Raw genomic sequence first — 15,949 nt, 5'->3', positions numbered from 1 at the left:
TAGCGACCACTCTGTAAATAACTGAGTCCTGCTGGTGTTGCCATCACACACACACACTCGTGCACACAGCACATGCACACATGACATGCCTGTGCACACCACATGCAAGCACTCACACACACCACATGCATGCACTCACACACACCACATGCACTCACACCACATTGCATGCACTCACACACACATGCATGTACTCACACACCACATGCATGCACTCACACACACCACATGGATGTACTCACACCACATGCATGCACTCACACACACCACATGCATGTACTCACACCACATGCACTCACACCACATGCATGCACTCACACACCACATGCATGCACTCACACACCACATGCACTCACACACCACATGCACTCACACACACCACATGCACTCACACACACCACATGCATGCACTCACACCACATGCACTCACACACCACATGCACTCACACACCACATGCACTCACACACACCACATGCATGTACTCACACACCACATGCATGCACTCACACACACCACATTGCATGCACTCACACACACCACATGCATGTACTCACACACCACATGCATGCACTCACACACACCACATGCATGCACTCACACCACATGCACTCACACCACATGCATGCACTCACACACCACATGCATGCACTCACACACACCACATGCATGTACACACATACACACACAGAAGCATACACACATTCCAGAAAGAATAAAAGACACCCAGTTCCTTCTTTGTAGCCATTTGTGGATGGTTTAGATATGTAAGTCCCAAACTCAGATCATCAGAGCCATGTGAGGAACTTGTTAAAAACACAAATTTCTGGCCAGATGCAGTGGCTTATGCGTGTAATCCCAACACTTTGAGAGGCCAAGGTGGGAGGATCACCTAAGACAAGGAGTTCAAGACCATTCTGGGCAACATAGAGAGACCCTCCCACACACACACACCTATCTCTACAAAAAATACAAAAAGTATCCAGGCATGGTGGTGCTTGTCTGTGTTCCCAGCTACTTGGGAGGCTGAGGTGGGAGCGGGAGGCTGAGGTGGGAGGGGGAGGCTGAGGTGGGAGGATTGCTTGAGCCTGGGAGTTCCAGGCTTCAGTGAGTGTGATCACACCACTGCACTTCAGCAGGGGTGACAGAGCGAGACCCTATCTCAAAAAAAAAAAAAAAAAAAAAAAGATACAGATTTCTGGGCCTCATTTCAGACCTACGTACCAATTCCTAGTCTCTAGACCGAGTCCAGAACCTGGATTTTCACTAACAAGCTTGCAGGCCTGCGCTCTCTCATGCAGTCTGCGCGGCACTGGTATTTCTCCTGGACCTGCCATTTGGGTGATATCGTACCCTGGGCTGTGATGAAATGCATCTTTGCATTCAGCAGACATCACTACCTGGGTTTGAATCCTTATGAATTCCAAGGCCTTGGGCAAGTCTCTTAATGTCTTTATGCCTTGGTTTCCTCAATTGAAAAACAAGTTAAAAACAGTGCCTACCTCGTAGGATTTTTGCAAGGATTGAAGAAGTGAATGTGGGTAAACCAATTGGAACCAGACCTTACACACAGCAATAACAAGAGCAGTTCATATTCATTACCAGTCTCCTGTATGCCTCGACCTTGATAAGAGGCCTTGTACAGACAGATAACTGCACAATTAAATTTCTTTTCTGTAGAGATCATCGACTACCTTTATGAGACGACTCTACCTTTGCTGAAGGAAAAGTTAGAAAAAATGATGGAGAAAAAAGGCACTAAAATCCAGACTCCTGAAGCACCCAAGCAAGTTTTCCCATTTCGAGACATCTTTTATTATGAAGACGATAGTGAAGGAGAGGACATAGAAAAAGAAAGCGAAGGCCAGGCACCATGCATGGCTCACGCCTGTAATTCCAGTACTTTGGGAGGCCAAGCCGGTGGATCATCTGAGGTCAGGAGTTCGAGACCGGCCTGACCAACATGGTGAAGACCTGTCACTATTAAAAATGCGAAAATTAGCCGGGTGTGGTAGTGCACACCTGTAATTTCAACTACTTGGGAGGCTGAGGCAGGAGAATTGCTTGAACCCAGGAGGTGGAGGTTGCAGTGAGCCAAGATCGCACCACCGCATGAGAGAGATTACTATTTCTTGTCCCTTTTTCTCAGTTTGATTATATTTATATACATATGTCAGTAAATCTGTTTTCAGTATTGATGTTTAATAAAGAATGTACAATGGCCAGAGTTCTACTCTTTCCTCTGGAGCATTAAAATATATTGCCATTCCTATTAAAATGTATTTGAATGTGAAAAGAGAGGAACATATGAATTGATTTAATAAATAATTACAACTAATGGTTTTATTAAATGACAAAAGTTTCACAGATCCCTCTAATTGTAGCAGAGAATAGGGTCACATTCTATGAACATTTCATTACGTGAGTTCAGCTATATGGGTACTGAGCAAAAATGAGAAAGTTAACAATTTCGAAAAAGCATGCCCTTCTGCTGTGTTTCCAGTTGTTTAGATGTCTGCTCTCCATGTATATATGGATCACATTCGTGTTAGATGGAAGTTGTGAATCCACTGTTCTCTCAAACTGGTCTCTTTCCCTTGTACCTATCATAGTGTACATAGCTCAACTTCCTGAGTTTGATTCTAGTGTTCGAAGATAGGTATTTTTCATATAAGATGTCCTGTCAAAGCAAGTCATTGAACTTACCTGGTATTTAACTGAAAACAAACAAAAATCAGCAATCTCTTCCATTGCTTGTAGAAAAGCTGACTTAGGCCAGGCACAGTGGCTCACGTCTAATCCCAGCACTTTGAGAGGCCAAGGCAGGCGTATCACTTGAGCCCAGGAGTTCGAGACCAGCCTGGCAACATAGTGAGACCTTGTCTCTATAAAAAGGAAGGAAGGAAGGGAAGGAGGGAGAGGAGGGGAGGGGACACTCTGTTATACTTATTGAAAGGTGCTAGCCAGGTGTGGTAGTGCAGCCGATAGTCTCAGCTACTCAGGAGGCTGAGGTGGGAGGATCACTTGAGCTCAGGAGTTTGAGGCTGCAGTGAGCTATGATGGTACCATGTACTCCAGCCTGGGCAACAGAGACAGACCAGACTCCTAAAAAAAAAGAAAAGAAAAAAATAAATGTGTCAGTGTCAACGCACAACTCCTGTTGGATATTCAAAGATAATTTCAATGGTGGGCTATTCCATCAATCAGGAAAGCAAAACCACCCGAGATATTTCAAATGGAGAAGAACTTAATATAAATTTTATGTTCCTTTTGGAGGGCAATTTGGTAAGATACATCAAAGCCTGAAGAGGCCGGGCATAGTGGCTCACACCTGTAATCCTAGCACTTTGTGAGGCCAAGGCAGGCGGATGACTTGAGGTCAGGAGTTTGAGACCAGCCTGGCCAACATGATGAAACTCCATCCCTACCAAAAAAAATACAAAAAATAAAATTAGCTGGGCATGGTGGCGTGTGTCTGTAATTCCAGCTACTTGAGAGGCTGAGGCAAGAGAATCACTTGAACCTGGGAGGCAGAGGTTGCAGTGAGCTGAGATCACACCACTGCACTCCAGCCTGGGTGACAGAGTAAGACCCTGTCTCAAAAAAAAATAAAAATTAAAATTAACAGAGGCTGGGCAATGGTGGCTTATGCCTGTAATCCCAGCACTTTGGGAGGCTGAGGTGGGTGGATCACTCAAGGCCAGGAGTTCGAGACCAGCCTGGCCAACATAGTGAAATCCCATCTCTACCAAAAATTAGCCGGGTGTGGTGGTCTGCGCCTGTAGTCTCAGCTGCCCAGGAGACTGAGGTGGGAAAATAACTTGAACCTGGGAGGCGGAGGTTCCAGTGAGCCGAGGTCACGCCACTGCACTCCAGCCTGGCGACAGAGTGAGACTGTCTCAAAAAAAACAAAAAACAAAAGTGAGTCAATGTTCTGGTTTCAGATCCTATAAATCTCACTTTTTACTAAAGAAAGTGATTCAGAAAGCGAACAAAGGTAAAAAGAGAAAGACAATACCCACCTCACAAGAACTAAGGCTGAGGAACATGTACAATTGGTTTTGTTTTTGTTTGTTTTTTGGAGATGGAGTCTCACTCTGTCACCCAGGCGGGAGTGCAGTGGTGTGATCTCGGCTCACTACAACCTCCGCCTCCCGGGTTCAAGCAATTCTCCTGCCTCAGCTTCCTGAGAGTAGCTGGGATTACAGGCGTGAGCCACAGCACCTGGCCCATAAAATTGTTTTTAAACAGCCTTGACTATGCATTATTTGAGTTCTTGGCTCAGTTCTTGGTCATTTTGTCCTTGTCCCTAGTCATGTGTTTCAGCTGTTTGTCTTCACTGATGGACTTCATTACCCAACAAAGTGGCCCAGCACGGCAGATACCAAGTAGGTCAGAAATTAGCATCTTAGCCAGACCAAGACATCCACTGACTTCATAGCACCACCTTCACTTTGACAAGTGCAGCTCAACAAACATTGGTGAACACCTGCAGTGAGCCAGGTACTGTTAGGAGCTAAAAAGACAAGCATTGACAGGCCAGGCACAGTGGCTTACGCCTGTAATCCCAGCACTTTGGGAGGCCGAGGCGGGAGGATCAGGAGGTCAGGAGTTCAAGAGGAGCCTGACCAACATGGTGAAACCCCATCTCTACTAAAAATACAAAAATTAGCTGGGCGTGGTGGTGCGTGCCTGTAATCCCAGCTACTCGGGAGGCTGAGGCAGGAGAATCACTTGAACCCAGGAGGCAGAGGTTGCAGTGAGCCGAGATCCCGCCACTGCACTCCAGCCTGGGCGGCAGAGACTCCGTCTCAAAAAAAAAAAAAAACAAACAAACAAGCATTGACAGTACAGCCTTGGGGCCTGCTTTCTTGGAGGCTACACAGTCCAGCACTTCCTGAACACCATTTCCTGTTTATTTCCTGAAATACATGAGCAGGCTTTCTTCAGCCTCCCTCGGTGCTATCAGGTCACTCCCAGCTTACCCAGGCTGTCACATGGTCCCTTGCCACAATCACTGCTTTCTGAACACCCTCAATCCTGGCATTCTCTCCCCCTGAGGCACTTCCCTGTTTAAGACACCAGATCTGGGTGAGCCCTTCCCTTTGCCTGTTACCTGCACCTGAAGAGCTGAATATTCCCAGAAGAAAATTACAACTGAGCTGGCAGATTTCACTTTAATGATGATAAAGCTCAAACGGACACAATGTTACCAAAGGGTCCTACTCTGAATCTCTAGTAGGCTTGCTTTGCTTTTCCCCACATCAGCTCATGTGCACAGTCAGCCCTCTCACACTCCCTTTCTGCCTCATGTATAATCCACTTAGGAAAGTGAAGCCATAAGACATAAGCTCCCTCCTCCCTCCACCAAGCAGACAAACCTACCTCCAGCCACACTTACGCCGATCCCTACACCTAAGCTCCTGCAGCTCATCCCCCTGCTTTTTTTTTCTTTTTTTTTTAAAGAGACAGGGTCTCACTGTGTTGCCCAGGCTGGAGTGCACCATCACGACCGATTGCAACTTTGACCTCCCGGCCTCAAGCAATCCTCCCACCTCAGCCTCCCATGTAGCTGGGACCACAGCAGGCATGTGCTACCACACCAGCTAGTTTTTATTTTTTATTTTTGTGTAGCGACATGGTCTCCGTATGTTGCCCAGGCTGGTCTTGAACTCCCGGGCTCAAGTGATCCTCCCATCTCTGCCTCCCAAACTGTTGAGATTACAAGGTGTGAGTGCCTGGCTACCACCTGCATTTTCTGAGATTTTGATATTTTGTTGATCCTTCTCCTAAATTGTCAGCCTTCTGTTCTGGACCATTAACAGCATACAAACAGGCTCTAGTGTAACTCATCTTAATTTAAAATATATGTATATATACATGGACTCAATTAGTTTCTGCTACACTCCTCCCGCTGCACTCAACATTGAAAAGTTAGTGTTCCTCAGAGCTCAATTTTGGGCTTCTTCACATTCTCTCCATGCCTTGAAATAATGTGTATATGCTGATCCCTCCTCCCAAGTGTATAGTTACAGGTCAGATTCTCCCCCAAACTCCAGGATAAAAAAATTCATCTGCCTACTCACTATCTCCACTCAGGTATTACACCTGAAATCTATTATCATATTACAAATAACTTTCTTTCTTTCTTTCCTTTTTTTTAGATGGAGTTTTGCTCTCGTTGCCCGGGCTAGAGTGCAATGATGTGATCTTGGCTCACCGCAACTTCCGCCTCCCGGGTTCAAGCAATTCTCCTGCCTCAGCCTCTCAAGTAGCTGGGATTACAGGCATGTGCCACCACACCTGGCTAATTCTGTATTTTTAGTAGAGATGGGGTTTCTCCATGTTGGTCAGGCTGGTCTCGACCTCCCGACCTCACATGATCCGCCTGCCTCGGCCTCCCAAAGTGCTGGGGTTACAGGCGTGAGCCACCGCGCCCAGCACAAATAACTTTCTAATTGCTGACACCCATCTCAAAATCTGTCACTTGTCCCCCAGGCTTCCTCATCTCTGCCAGTGGTATTGTTACCGGGCATCCTGTGTTGGAATGGATTCTTTAACCAAGATCAACAGAGCTGGAGCTCTGGACCAGCAATCTCAGTTCTTGTGATAGTGAGCAAAGAATTGCAAACTAGGCTGGGCTCACACCTGTAATCCCAGCACTTTGGGAAGCCAAGGCAGATGGATCACGAGGTCAGGAGATCGAGACCACCCTGGCAAACACGGTGAAACCCCATCTTTACTAAAAATACAAAAAAATTAGCCGGGCATGGTGGCGGGTGCCTGTAGTCCCAGCTACTCGGGAGGCTGAGGCACATTGCGCCACTGCACTCTAGCCTGAGCGACAGAGCGAGACTCCATCTCAAAAAAAAAAGGCAAACTAACACTGAAATGCAAGCTTAAAGCAAGATTTATCGCAACACAGTAAAACACTCTGGGGGAGAGCAGGCTCATTTCTGGGAAGTAAAATCAGCCCCTCTTTACAAAACTCAAGGTGCTTTTATGGGGTTTGTTGGAGGAGTTGAGGCTTGGGCTGTGTTTGAGTGACGGGATGATATCATTTGATTGGCAGTTTATGGTTATATCCCTGAAGTTAAACTGCGCATGTTTTTACCCATAATTCATTAAGAAAAGCCCACTCAGAGAGGCAAAACTACATGTAAATTTTATTATAACGACTATAATGAGGATGGGTTTTCCCAGGGTTATGGCCTACATGGACTGGGCACGTGTGGCTTTAGGCCATCGTTATCTGTGCCCCCGTTTTTCTTTCTCCAGGATGTGCTGGCCCCAGATTGTACCATAAATTCCATCCATTAGGGTGGAGTTAGGATGGTCTCGGGCTGAACTTAGGTGGGCTAGGGCCGGTCTTAGTGACAGCCCTCCTGCTTTCTTCTCTCTCTCTCTCCCAGCTGCTAATGTCCATCTAACTACCTAACAGTATTGTCGTTCTGTTTGTTCAAGTCAGAAACCTAGAAGTCATCCTGTTTCCATCCTTTCCTCCAGGACCTCCACATCCAACCTAACAGCAAACCCCACCCCACCACATTTGTCTCCAAGCCCACCTGGACTCTAGCCACCTCCACTGCCACCTGCCGTGATCTCAGACTTCATTCTCTGAGTTACACTGATCTCCCTGCTTCCCCTACCAGCCCTTCTCCAATCTGTAGTCCCCACATCTGCAAAACTGATACTGCACCACCCTGTTGAGAACCTTGAAATGGGGCCAGGGGTGGTGGCTCATGCCTGTAATCCCAGCAATTTGGGAGGCTGAGGCAGGGGGATCACCTGAGGTCAGGAGTTCGAGACCAGCCTGGCCAACATGGTGAAACCCTGTCTCTACTAAAAATACAAAAGTTAGCCAGGTGTGGTGGTGGGCACCTGCAATCCCAGCTACTTGGGAGGCTGAGGCAGGAGAATTGCTTGAACCCAGGAGGCAGAGGTTGCAATGAACCAAAATCATGCCATTACACTCCAGCCTGGGTGATAGAGCGAGACTCTGTCAAAAAAGAAAGAGAAGAAAGAGAGAGAAAGAGAAAGTAAGAGAGAGAGAGAAAGAAAGAAAGAAACCTTGAAATGGCTTCCCGCATGCTTTTGGATAATATTCAAACTCTATGTCATCGTGTCTACAGGGGTTTTGCACAATGTGCTGTTGCTGATCTCTTCAGCCCTGTCTCAGGCTCTTATTCCTCTCACCCACCACACTCCAGGAACCTGCTGTTGAGTGAATGAATGAATAGCAGGAAACACCCCATGGCCTTTGCAGGTACCGTTTCTTCGCTAGAACAATGCAACAAAACTTTGCAAGGCTGACTCCTCATTTAATTTTCTACTCAATGGAAAAGAGTGGAAGGTTCATTTTTGCAAGACTGACTCCTCATTTAGGTTTCCACTCAAATGTGGTTTCCTCAGAGAGAAGACATTATCTGACCTCCCCCCGGTGCCAAGTAGACCCCCATGAATTTACCTCATTCTGGTGTTATGTGTATAGCATTTATCTCTATCCTGCTTTTTGAATTACTTTTTTACTGCCCAGCTCCTGCCTCAGAATATAAGCTCCAAGGAAGCAGAAATGCATTTATTCCCACATCCCCCAGAACCTTGAATGGTGTCTGGGTTGAATGAATGAATGGAAGGAAGGGAATAGTAGGGGAAGGAGGAAAAGAGGAAGGAAAGAAGCCAGGCAGGAAGACAATAAACAATCACAATCACGTTGAATGCTACAAAGAATTATAGGCAGGGCTATCCTTGCGGGGAAGGGGAAGGGGAAGGGGAAGGGGAAGGGGTGGCTGGCAATTTGGAGGAGGGGGAGCCAGGATTCCTGTCTATATAAGCAACTTGAGACACCCCAAAGTCATTTTCTAGACACCATGCTGGTGGTCCAATCTCAGGCAATTCTGCAAAAGAAATAGCTCACTGGTCAGCTGAATTGGCCTACCACCCTACCTTCCTAGAACCAGAGCCAGACACATAGCTCTGGAAGAAGCCCCTCAGTACAAGTTTCCCCAAGCTCCTGGGAACATCTGGTCCACCCCACGTGCAAGGGGTAGGGGTAGAGAGTTGGAGGGTGTCCCCAACAGGGAGAATTGGAGCTGAGGACCTCAAAATCCTGCTCTAGGCTCTGCCCAGGGAAGGTACTGGGCCAGGCCAATTCTCCCTGACAGTAACACAGACAGGCCTGCATAGCACCCCAGTTACACAGACAAATTTCCAAAGCACTGCGTTAACATTGAGCTAATAATTAGACCCAGAGAAATCGATGCCCAGATCTCAAAGCCAGAAATGAAACATACATTCAGGAGAAGCTTTGCACAGGCTTCTCCCAAACCTGGAGCAAGTCAAGATAATGGAGACAGCCTTACATTCCTTGTGCCAGGACCCATCTCAGGTCAATGAAATCTGGGACGCGTCAAGGTAACAAAGGCAGCTGTGTGAACAGATTTATTGGATAGTCTAAGGCAGCTCTCTGGACCAAACCGTAAAAGAGAGAAGATAGAAATAATCACTTCAGTACCACAGTCCTCATTAATTAGAATTTGGGAGACAGGCCTTGATGATACTGGGGTCCTCATAGATTCATTAAACTTAGAAGGCATTTTTGGCTCCTAACCTTCTAGTTAGAACAAAATTAGTCACCTATAGACTTAGCCGAATGCGATACCACACATAGCCATATAACCCCCACACACGTAAGCACTGAGAAAACTGTAACGCTTCGAGCTGGTCTGGTGAAACTATCTCCGACCTTCTCCCTGTATCTGGTTACAGCAATAAACTTCCTTTCCTAGTTTATCTTCTTGTCGTTACTGAGCCACTAGAACACGCAGCCAGACCCGGCCTGGGCTTGGTCTGGGAACAGTACTGCCAGCCCCAACTTGTCCCACGCAGTAGAGAGGGACTTTGAAAACGTTGAGAAGTCACTCCAAACAGCAAGGGTCCCTGAGGGCTTGCCCAGGTCTGAAGGTGGGACTGAGAATACAGGCCTCCTTGGAAGGGCTTAACCCAGTTGGGAAGGAGAAGGCTCTCGGAACACCCTGTACTCACCCTTGTGTAACTTTCAGCACAGTGGAAATTGCTAACCTAATGCCTGTGCCTCCCTTTGAATGTGAATGCCACTGACTGGTCATAACCACCCTCCAGTGAGGATTTACTCGATGTTTGTTGAATATATGGCAGGATGCAGGGTGCTTTTTACCTTAAACTTTTATGTACTCAAAACTTTTTTCAACATCACTTTTTCCAAGGCCTTTGTAGCTAATTTTTGTTTGTTTGTTTGAGATGGAGTCTTGCTCTGTCGCCCAGGCTGGAGTGCAGTGGTGCAATCTCAGCTCACTGCAACCTCCGCCTCTCAGGTTCAAGCGATTCTCCTGCCTCAACCTCCCAAGTAACTGGGATTACAGGTGCCTACCATGATGCCCGGCTAATTTTTGCATTTTTAGTAGTGACAGGTCTTCACCATGTTGGCCAGGCTGGTCTAGAACTCCTGACCTCAAGTGATCTTCCCACCTTGGCCTCCTAAAGTGCTGGGATTACAGGTGTAAGCCACCGTGCCCAGCCCACTGTAGCTGTTTTTAAGAGAAAAAACATATATTAAAATCATTCTGGGTTTTAAAAAAATTGCATAGGGATTTGTTTTTAGCAGTTTAGCAGTGTAGGTATCCAGACTGCCCCGACCTTCCTCTGAACACCAGAAAGGTTGAATAAAGGTTTTATTCAATGTTATTAAATGCATCAATGAGCTGGCAAGAAAGGTGGTGAAAGTGGAAACCCATAAGGTAAGCAAAGCACCGTAGCTGGCCTTCAACCAGTTATTAAATAAAACAAACAGAATAGTAACTGAAAAAAGAAAATAATAGACATATAAAACTCAGTGGAATGGATCAACAAAAAATGGTATACAATAGGATACTCTTCAGCCACAAAAAGGAATGAAGTAGTGATCCATGCTACAGCGTGAAGGAACCTTGAAAATATCATGCTCAGTGAAAGGAGCCAGACACAAAAGGTTACATATTGCCTGATTCCATTTATATGAAATGGAATCGATGATTATACAGACAGAAAGCGGATTCGTGGTTGCCAGAGCCTGAGAGAAGTGGGGAACAATTGCTGAATGGGTGTGGGGTTTCATTTAAGGGTAACGCAATGTTTTGGAACTATTTAAAGTGGTTGCACAACATTGTGAGTGTATTACCATGGAACTGTTCACTTCAAAATGGTTAGTTTTATGTTATGTGAATTCCCCTTCAACAACAAAAAAAAAAGGAAAAAAAAGAAAAAGGAACAAATAGCCACCACAAATTTTTTATAAAGAAAAGAAAGAAAACCCATCAGTGCAATCCACCATGTTAATAAAGAAGAAAAATTATGAGAAACCAAAAAATAAATTACACTGATAACTTTTAAATCCATTCAATAGGAAGAGATGGCAGTTTCCTTAATTAGATAAAGGTATCTACAAAAACTGGTAGTCAACGTTATTGTTATAGGTGAAAATTTTCTCGTTCAGATTAAGAAAAAGAATAATACTCTGAGGTGGGAGGATCTCTTGAACCCAAGAGTTCGAGACCAGCCTGAGCAACACAGCAAGACCCACCCCCCATCTCTCAAAAAAAAAAAAAAAAGAGAGAGAGAGAATGATGTATACTCTCACCACTTCTTTACAGCATTATCCAGCCTGTGAGTCAAGCAAGAAAAGGAAGTAAAAGCTACGTGGATTGGAAATGAGGATATAAAACTGCCATAATTCAGATGATTTGATTGAAAATACAGGAAATCTAAAAGAATCTTTAGAAAATGTATGGGAATTAATAATTAGGTAAAGTTGCTAGATACAAAAACAGAAAATAAACATTTTAAAGTAAATCTCTACTAAATGTCTATGCTGCCATAACAAATATCACAAACTCAGTGGCTTAAAGCAACAGAAGTTTAGTATCTTACAGCTGTGCAGCTGAGAAGTTCTAGATAGCTCTCACAGGGCTACAGTCAAGATGCCAGCAGGGCTGCATTCTTTTCTAAGGCTCTAGGAGAGAATGTTCTCTGCTAATGGCTTGGTAGAATTCAGTTCCCTGTGATTGCAGGACTGTTTTCTTGCTCTCTGTGAACTGAAGGCTGTTCCCAGCTTCTAGAGGCCACTGCATTTCTTGGCTTGTGGCTCCTTCCAGCTTCAGAGCCAGCAAGGCCATTGAATCCTTCTCAGGTGGCACCTCTTAGGCCCATTCTTCTGCCTGTCTTTCACTTTTAAGGGTTCACGGAAGTAGATTGGGCCCACCTGGATAACCCAGGCTAGTCTCCCTATCTTAATCTCTCTGATTAGCAACCTTCATTCCATCTACAACCCTTATTTCCTTTTGTGGTGAAATGTAACATATTCACAGATTCTGGGCATTAGGAAATAAATATCTTTGGGGGCCATTCTTTTGCATCCCACAGTCACCATTTATAATAACCCAAAAGACCATCCAATTCCACGCAATGAGGCCGGACACGGTGGCTCATGCCTGTAATCCCAGCCCTTCGGAAGGCTGAGGCAGGTGGATCACCTGAGGTCAGGAGTTTGAGACCAGCCCGGCCAACGTGGCGAAACCCCATCTCTACCAAAAAAAAAAAAAAAAAAAATTAGCCAGGCATGGTGGCGGGCACCTGTAATCCCAGCTACTTGGGAGGCTAAGGCAGAAGAATTGCTTGAACCTGGGAGGCCTAGGTTGCAGTGAGCTGAGATTGTGCCACTGCATTCCAGCCGGGGTGACAGAGCGAGACTCCATGTGCAAAAAAAAAAAGAAACAACAACAACAACAACAAACTATTCCAAGCAATGACCCTAATAGAATTTGTGCAAGTCCTCCATGCAAAAAACCATAAAGTATTGACAAATACTTTTTTTTTTTTTGAGGTGGAGTTTCGCTTGTTGCCCAGGCTAGAGTACAATGGCAAAATCTTGGCTCACCGCAACCTCTGCCTCCCGGGTTCAACTGATTCTCCTGCCTCAGCCTACCAAGTAGCTGGGATTACAGGCATGCGCTACCACACCTGGCTAATTTTGTATTTTTTTTTTTTTTTTGAGACGGAGTCTTGCTCTGTCACCCAGGCTGGAGTGCAGTGGTGCTATATCGGCTTACTGCAAGCCCCGCCTCCCGGGTTCACACCATTCTCCTGCCTCAGCCTCCCAAGTAGCTGGGACTACAGGCGCCCGCCACCAGGCCCGGCTATTTTTTGTATTTTTAGCAGAGACAGGGTTTCACCGTGTTAGCCAGGATGGTCTCAATCTCCTGACTTCGTGATCTGCCCCCCTCGGCCTCCCAAAGTGCTGGGATTACAGGCATGAGCCACCGCGCCCGGCCTAATTTTGTATTTTTAGTAGAGACGGGGGTTTCTCCATGTTGGTCAGGCTGGGCTCGAACTCCCGACCTCAGGTGATCTGCCTGCCTTGACCTCCCGAAGTGCTGGGATTACAGGCATGAGCCACTGCGCCCGACTGACAAATACTTTCAAAGACTGTGGAATCTCCTTAAGGTAGAATTTGAAGGCTCTTTGTACTTTGGAACTCTATCTGGATTTGGGCCAACCGCAGAATCAAGAAGAGCGTTTTGTACACACACAATTGCGCTGCTGCATTAAACTTCAACAGCTTGCAAGATGGCATTCATGTTAAGTGGAGAAACTGCAATTTTTTTAAGAGATGGGGTTTCATTGTAGTGTCCAGGTTGGTCTCAAACTCCTGGGTTCAAGTGATCCTCTCGCCTTGGCCTCCCAAAGTGCTGGGATTACAGATGTGAACCACAGTGCCATCCCTAAATTGCAACATTTAAAAGCTGTATTAGGCCGGGCGTGGTGGCTCATGCCTGTAATCCCACAACTTTGGGAGGCCGAGGCGCGCAGATCACGAGGTCAGGAGATCAAGACCAGCCTGGCTAACATGGTGAAACCCCGTCTCTACTAAAAATACAAAAAATTAGCCGGGCGTGGTGGCACATGCCTGTAGTGTCAGCTACTAGGGAGGCTGAGGCAGAAGAATTGCTTGAACCTGGGAGGCGGAGGTTGCAGTGAGCCGAGATTGCACCTCTGCACTCCAGCCTGGGTGACAGAACAAGACTCTGTCTCAAAAAAAAAAAAAAACAAAACCCATATTAATTTGTATAAAATATCTTGCCACGTTCAAAACCACCATTAAAATATACAATGTTGCAATTTTGCACTTAAAGGATATTTTTAGTGTGAAAATTTTCATGAAAATAATATGACTTCAACAAAAGTATGATTGTGTTGTATTAAAGACTACTATATTGATTTGGCAAACTTTTGTGACTTGATAAAGGTATTCCCTTCTTTGGATCTGTATTTCCAAAAGTCTTGGATTTAGTATGTGTAACTGTGGGCTGGTGAGGTTAATTTAAAAAGTAAAGCCATTACCTGAGTTTGCTGCACTCTCAACTTTTACAGAGGAACAGCTGTTCACATCTTTCAGCATTTCACACTTGCCTAACTTGAAAAGTTGCTAGGTGTCAAAAGCATGCTTCTGTAATTGCTAAAGCATGATACCTCAGGCTATTTGAAATAATTACTTTTTGAGGTAATTGTGACCACAAAGCATCATTTTTACATGAGAGCTGTATATCATTTTAAATTACTCAAATGATGTCTTGGTTTGAAGCATAAATCCCAGATATGTAATGCTTTTAGTAACATAGTGTCACTGTGAGATGGAGCAGGGAGATAAAAAGAATTAAAGAAAAAAAATTGATATAAATAAATGATGAAGTGGATGTCACTGCAGATTCTATTTATGAGAAATCCCTCTTTTGGATGCCAGAGGGCACCTGCAATCTGAAAAACAATCCAGTAAATATATTGTGCTTCCTGTTTTGTAGCAGGTAATTGTCAGTCACCAAATAGTATCTTTGATACTTGTCATTATTGGATACAGTATTTTTATGAAAGGCATTTTGCTCTTGCCTTTATTTTATTTTATTTATTTGAGACAGAGTCTCGTTCTGTTGCCCAGGCTGGAGTGTAGTGGTGGAATCTTGGCTCACTGCAACCTCCACCCCTGAGTTAAAGCAATTCTCCTGCCTCAGCCTCCCTAGTAGCTGGGATTACAGCCATGCACCATCACGACCTGCTAGTTTTTGTATTTTTAGTAGAGACAGGGTTTCACATGTTGGCCAGGCTGGTCTCGAACTCCTGACCTCAAGTGATCCACCTGCCTTGGCCTCCCAAAGTGCTGGGATTACAGGCATGAGCCACCGTGCCCAGCCTTTATTTTTATTTTTATTATTTTTCGGGAGACGGAGTCTCGTTCTGTCACCCAGACTGGAGTGCAGTGGTGAGATCTTGGCTCACTGCAACCTCTGCCTCCGGGGTTCAAGCGATTCTCCTGCCTCAGCCTCCTGAGTAGCCGGGATTACAGGAGTCTGCCACCACACTTGGTTAATTTTTGTATTTTTAGTAGAGACGGGATTTCGCTATGTTGGCCAGGCTGGTCTCGAACTCCTGACCTCAGGTGATCTGCCTGCCTCGGCCTCCCAAAGTACTGAGATTAAAGGCATGAGCCACCGCACCCGGCCTCTTTTGCGTATTTTTCACTTTAGATTCACTCTCAAATTCTTTTGTACAGTGAAGTCAAGAACCTAAACTGGCCCACCAACAACAGAAATAACAATATAAAGAGAGAGCAAAGCAAAGATTTTTTATGCTATTAAAACTAAATCAGGCTGGGCACGGTAGCTCACGCCTGTAATCCCAGCACTTTGGGAGGCCGAGGCAGGTGGATCACGAGGTCAGGAGATCGAGACCATCCTGGCTAACACGGTGAAACCCCGTCTCTACCAAAAATACAAAAAATAGCCGGGCCTGGTGGCGGGCGCCTGTAGTCCCAGCTACTCGGGAGGCTGAGGCAGGAGAATGGCGTGAACCCGGGAGGTGGAGCTTGCAGTGAGCCAAGATCTCACC

General features: G+C 45.6%; 1 protein-coding gene across 2 annotated transcripts in view; it reads left to right on the top strand.

Moving 5' to 3' along the window:
* Positions 1-2,294, top strand: part of TTF1 (transcription termination factor 1) — a 30,538-nt gene extending 28,244 nt beyond the window's left edge. For both annotated transcript variants that reach the window (XM_004048771.4, XM_019034226.3), the window contains one exon: positions 1,679-2,294. In XM_004048771.4, the coding sequence (XP_004048819.4) occupies positions 1,679-1,956 (278 nt within the window). In that variant the 3' untranslated portion in view covers positions 1,957-2,294. The remainder of the gene's footprint in view (positions 1-1,678) is intronic.
* Positions 2,295-15,949: the final 13,655 nt, after the last annotated feature.

The sequence above is a fragment of the Gorilla gorilla genome, chromosome 13 (genome assembly GCF_029281585.2).
Source record: "Gorilla gorilla gorilla isolate KB3781 chromosome 13, NHGRI_mGorGor1-v2.1_pri, whole genome shotgun sequence".
Classification (NCBI taxonomy): domain Eukaryota; kingdom Metazoa; phylum Chordata; class Mammalia; order Primates; family Hominidae; genus Gorilla; species Gorilla gorilla.
The sequence above is the reverse complement of the archived record's forward strand: the minus strand, read 5'-3'. Positions and strand labels throughout refer to the sequence as shown.